Raw genomic sequence first — 5,336 nt, 5'->3', positions numbered from 1 at the left:
CCAAGACCCTGAAACTGAGCTGCAACAAGGTGGGCAAGACCATACAGCGGTTTTACAGGACAGGTTCCACTCAGAACAGGCCTCACCATGGTCCACCAAAGAAGTTGAGTGCACGTGCTCAGCGTTATATCCGGAGGTTGTCTTTGGGAAATAGTCTATGAGTGCTGCCAGCATTGCTGCAGAGGGTGGAGGGGTGGGGGGTCAGCCTGTCAGACCATATGTCTCACACTGCATCAAATTGGTCTGCATGGCTGTCGTCCCAGAAGGAAGCCTCTACTAAAGATGATGCACAAGAAAACCTGCATACAGTTTGCTGAAGACAAGCAGACCAAGGACATGGATTACTGGAACCATGTCCTGTGGTCCGATGAGACCAAGATAAACTCATTTGGTTCAGATGGTGTCAAGCGTGTGTGGTGGCAACCAGATGAGGAGTACAAAGACAAGTGTGTCTTACCTACAGTCAAGCATGGTGGTGGGAGTGTCATGGTCTGGGCCTGCATGAGTGCTGCCAGCACTGGGGAGCTACAGTTCATTGAGGGAACCATGAATGCCAACATGTACTGTGACAAAGTGAAGCAGAGCATCATCCCTTCCCTTTGGAGACCAAGCCGCAGGGCAGTATTCCAACATGATAACGACCCCAAACACACCTCCAAGACGACCACTGCCTTGCTAAAGAAGCTGGGGGTAAAGGTGATGGACTGGCCAAGCATGTCTCTAGACCTAAACCCTATTGAGCATCTGTGGGGCATCCTCAAACATAAGGTGGGGGAGCGCAAGGTCTCTAACCTCCACCAGCTCTGTGATGTCAACATGGAGGAGTGGAAGAGGACTCCAGTGGCAACCTGTGAAGCTCTGGTGAACTCCATGCCCAAGAGGGTTAAGGCAGTGCTGGAAAATAATGGTGGCCACACAAAATATTGACACTTTGGGCCCAATTTGGACAGTTCCACTTAGGGGTGTACTCACTTTTGTTGCCAACGGTTTAGACATTAATGGCTGCGTGTTGAGTTATTCTGAGGGGACAGCAAATTTACACTGTTATACAGGCTGTACACGCACTACTTTACACTGTAGCAGAGTGTCATTTCTTCAGTGTTGTCACATGAAAAGATATAATAAAATATTTACAAAAATGTGAGGGGTGTATTCACTTTTGTGAGATACTGTATATCCTACACCCTTCAACACCCACATTTACCCTCCTGGTATGGTACTCGGGTCAATTTGACCTGAGGATAATAAAACGGTTGAAAGGAGAGCATGAAAACAAGACTGGACAGGTCACAGTCAGTATATCAGATAAAAACATGAGCGCATGTGAAAGACACAAAGTGAGGTACCTGCCTGCTTATGACCAAAGAACTGGAAGTCCTAGTGTACTGAACATCTACAAGCATCGTGAGAAAGATTAAAAACAAAGCTCCTGTTATCCAAAGCTGCACATCCCAGACAGCCATCACCTTTAATTTGTGAAGAAATCATGGGAGTGACATTTTTGTTATCAGTAAGCTCTTTCTGTGTGAATCTGGGTATTAGGAGCCCAAGACTTTTCAGCATTGAAGACTGGACCTGGGTTTCGAACCAGAACAGGTCACCTTCTAAGTGCAACAAGTAGATTTAACACACGCATACTGTAAGATTCTATTGTGCACACAAACATGCACGATCGAACAGTGTGTGTTTTTCTCCCACTACTTCAGTGATTTAGCTACAACAATCTAGTTCACACATGAAAATACACACACTGTTCAGTTTTATTCAGGATTCTTTCAGAAGGATGACGGAATTCGTTTTATTGTAAGCATCGCAAATATAAACCTCGACTGTGTGCGTCTTCTCTTTGTTCTTTAGAGCCGGTTTTTGGTTCGTCATGGCCAATATGACTGAATAAAACAAGATAGGAATAAAAACCTTTCATAATGACAAACAATAGTTTCTAGTAGTCAGGAAAACCTTGTTTCATGCAAGTTTTACTAGAAAAACAGACGTTGAGCCAGCACACAAATACGATAACGGCACTTTTATTGAACGTAGTGATCGGAGGAAATTTCATACAGTATACACTGACCAGGCATAACATTATGACCACCTGCCTAATATTGGTGTCGGTCCCCTTTTTGCTGCCAAAACAGCCCTGACCCGTCATGCACTGTGTTCTGACACCTTTCTATCAGAACCAGCATTAACTTCTTGACCAATTTGAGCAACAGTAGCTCGTCTGCTGGATCGGATCACACGGGCCAGCCTTCGCTCCTCAGTGAGCCTTGGCTGCCGGGTTCACCACTGTTCCTTCCTTGGACCACTTTTGATAGATACTGACCACTGCAGAATGGGAACACCCCACACGAGCTGCAGTTTTGGAGATGCTCTGAGCCAGTCATCTAGCCATCACAATCTAGCCCTTTAGCTTCTAACACATCCACTTTGAGGACAAAATGTTCACTTGTTGCCTAATATATCCCACCCACTAACAGGTGCCATGGTGAGGAGATAACTCATTTTCATTAACCGTTGATGAACCCATGTCTTCCTGTTATCACTTCCACTACAGCAGCTATAAACACTATAAACATTTCTTCACTAACTACTCTTTTTTTTTCCCCCTCTCATGAAATTTATCAGACAACAAACTGCAGCTTCATGTTGTGCAATCAGAGGGGGGAAAAAACAACTCCTCCTCTGGCACCAGACATTCTTCATCTGTTTTGGGTCTTTGCCAGAATTCTGCCTCGGCGCCATAACAGGTTTTCCCCCAGCTGCCACACATGCGTGTCGTCTCTTGGACGTGTTTGTCAGCGCAGCTCCATATTTAGAAACCTACTGCATCTGCGTATGCAAGTCCACCCCCTCTCCACCACCACCACCACCACCAGCAGCAGCAGCAGTAGTCCCTTCATCAGCTTTGTTCTTTGCACTTCTCCAAAGTTAGTTAAGCTCACGAGCGTAGCGGAACCGCTTCGTCCAACGTTAGCATACAGGATGAGCAAGAGTACAGCGCACTTCCAAAAGCACTCAGCAGGCAAATCTACAGCAGGAACTCTGTGTGTGTTCTTGCTTGTCAAATACAGACTTTAACAAGAAGTGATGTTTCCCCGGATCTGAACAAGTGCATCATTATTTCACTCTGTAGCTCTGCAGAAGAAAAGAGAGGTCATTTACGCTCCCTACTTTGAAGAGGTGGCTTTCATTTTTGTGCTGTGATTCTCACTGTGGAGGTTTTATTTTTTCTGAATCCCCAATCAAAACAGCTAGGAATAACTGCTTTATCTTCACCCAGAGACCCGTGCGAAAAGAGCCTTCAGCTAACTGTCAGCTAGACTTATTTCCATAAATCTCAGAATACACTTGAAGGGACAAAAAAGGCAGAAATATGGGTAAACATGGCAGTACAACAATGGAAGAACAAACATGAGCACAGCCAAGTTTATTATCTTTTTTTTTTGTAGTTTTTGTTTTCATACAGAAAGCCTGGGTTTAAATACAGAAGTGCTACAAGGAGGATAAAATCTCAAATAAAACATCAAAAGAAATAGAACCTTGTATTTACATTACTCCCCTTCTTTCAACCCTTTTCCATCGAGCTGTGCAATCACGCACTCTCCAATACACAGGAGACGTACAGGAAGTCCCATCTGTGCCTCTTATTCTCCAACTGGCCAATCAGGAGTCGGGGTCAGAGAACGGCAGCAAGAAAGGTTCGGTTAAAGTCACTTTCTTCAGGGTCTTACACTCGCGACAGACTGAGGAGAAAATGTCATCGAAAAGAGACACATGACCTACGTGAACATCGGAACGAAATGCTGATGTCATCATAAGGAGACAAGCTACCTATTTGAAAGCGCTGCAGTTCCCCGACGATAGCCGGGTTTGTTTTTCTCTTCCTAAAATCCGCCCGTCACTGAGAAAGGGAACAAATGACGCACACAGTAAAGCAGAATCCATCGCAGGGGACAGTGGGGTCACAGTCCACCGATAGAAAGTCACAGTCCACCGTTAGAATCCTTGTGTCCAGTATTTGTAGTCACTGTCCATCTTGCCCATCCGTTCATCCAAACTGTAGACACCGTCGACTCCAGGATCCCACTGAAACGCACTTATCCTGGTTAGGCTGGGCAGTTGGGTAGGGGCATCGAGGAGGGAGCAGAGCTAGGAGGAACCCTCGGGTACAGCACTGCCTCTATTGATGATCGTTCTGCAGGAGGTTCCCTGATGCGCCTGGGTTTTTGGGCTGAGGACGTTGAGGAGGACAGGAAGGGAGGCTACAGAACACAGTACCTCAGGATCAAGGGTTGGCTAGAGTCCCTACAGGGAGTATATTTAGAAGTTATGGGGTAAATTTAAGAATGGCGCCTCCGTGTGGGCAGTCCTGGCAAGGGGGCTGGGTGAGTTTAAGCTAAGGGCACTATGACTGTTTGAGACGCTTTCGGGGTGGGCCCAGGAAGGGGCACTGTGCTGACGCCAGGGAACGGTAAGCCTCTGCAACCAGGTGAGGGTGAGACGCCACCATGGACTTCCAGCCGGATGTCTCCATCACATCTGACGCATGGCTGAGAGAGAGAGAGAGAGAGAGATCATTAAATACACAAAGCAGCTCTTATTTGTCCTCGATCTGCTTCCACCCTGAGGGGGCTAAACTGCACTATCACGCACACCAATGGCCTTTAACGACATTTACCATGTATCTGTGTGGGTTTGGGTGTGCATGGCGAGTCCGCTACCTCGCCCCACCAACTCTTGGCCTTGACTGCTTTACAAGACCAGGATTTGGCGAGAAGCTTGTGCATGTGTCCCGTCATCGTCCAGGAAAAACTTTACCCGGAACATGAAAATTTACCCTAAACATAACCTCAAAAGGTCAGTCAAGGACCACTGTCTTGATACTTCTACCCCTGGAATGTAGGCTACAGCAGCAGACATAAACATGCACGGTTGCTAAAACATGCAGTCTATTTTTTCACTTTTTTTGTGCGCCAACAATGAAGGCTGTAAGTGCTGCAGCTCAACCCAGCATGCTCCAGTCAGAACCCTCCAGCGGTTCCTCAACAGATCAATAGCTCCACTATTATTCTGCATGGAGCCACACAGCACCCAGGAGAGCACAAGACGCACATAAACAAATAAAAGGAAAAACTGTGATTGGGAGCATACAATCGTTTTAGGAAACAGGGCCAGGCTGGGAAACCACAAGAAAACTGAAGGGCTGACGTGCTTGTAATTTCTTCCTGTTCACATACCATGCAGTATACACAGTAGCAGCATAAGGAATACTTTCTAACAGAGAAGAGGATATTGAAAAAGCCACACTCTTGGTAAGCAGATTTCACGGATGT

At 46.3% G+C, this 5,336-nt stretch overlaps 1 protein-coding gene across 9 annotated transcripts in view; it reads right to left on the bottom strand.

The window, feature by feature from the left end:
* Positions 1 to 2,011: 2,011 nt before the first annotated feature.
* Positions 2,012 to 5,336, bottom strand: part of spop (speckle type BTB/POZ protein) — a 108,431-nt gene continuing 105,106 nt past the window's right edge. For all 9 annotated transcript variants that reach the window (XM_058412343.1, XM_058412369.1, XM_058412352.1 and 6 more), the window contains one exon: positions 2,012 to 4,553. In XM_058412343.1, the coding sequence (XP_058268326.1) occupies positions 4,409 to 4,553 (145 nt within the window). In that variant the 3' untranslated portion in view covers positions 2,012 to 4,408. The remainder of the gene's footprint in view (positions 4,554 to 5,336) is intronic.

Source organism: Hemibagrus wyckioides, linkage group LG02, assembly GCF_019097595.1.
Source record: "Hemibagrus wyckioides isolate EC202008001 linkage group LG02, SWU_Hwy_1.0, whole genome shotgun sequence".
Taxonomy (NCBI): domain Eukaryota; kingdom Metazoa; phylum Chordata; class Actinopteri; order Siluriformes; family Bagridae; genus Hemibagrus; species Hemibagrus wyckioides.
This window is presented reverse-complemented; position numbering and strand designations above follow the sequence as displayed.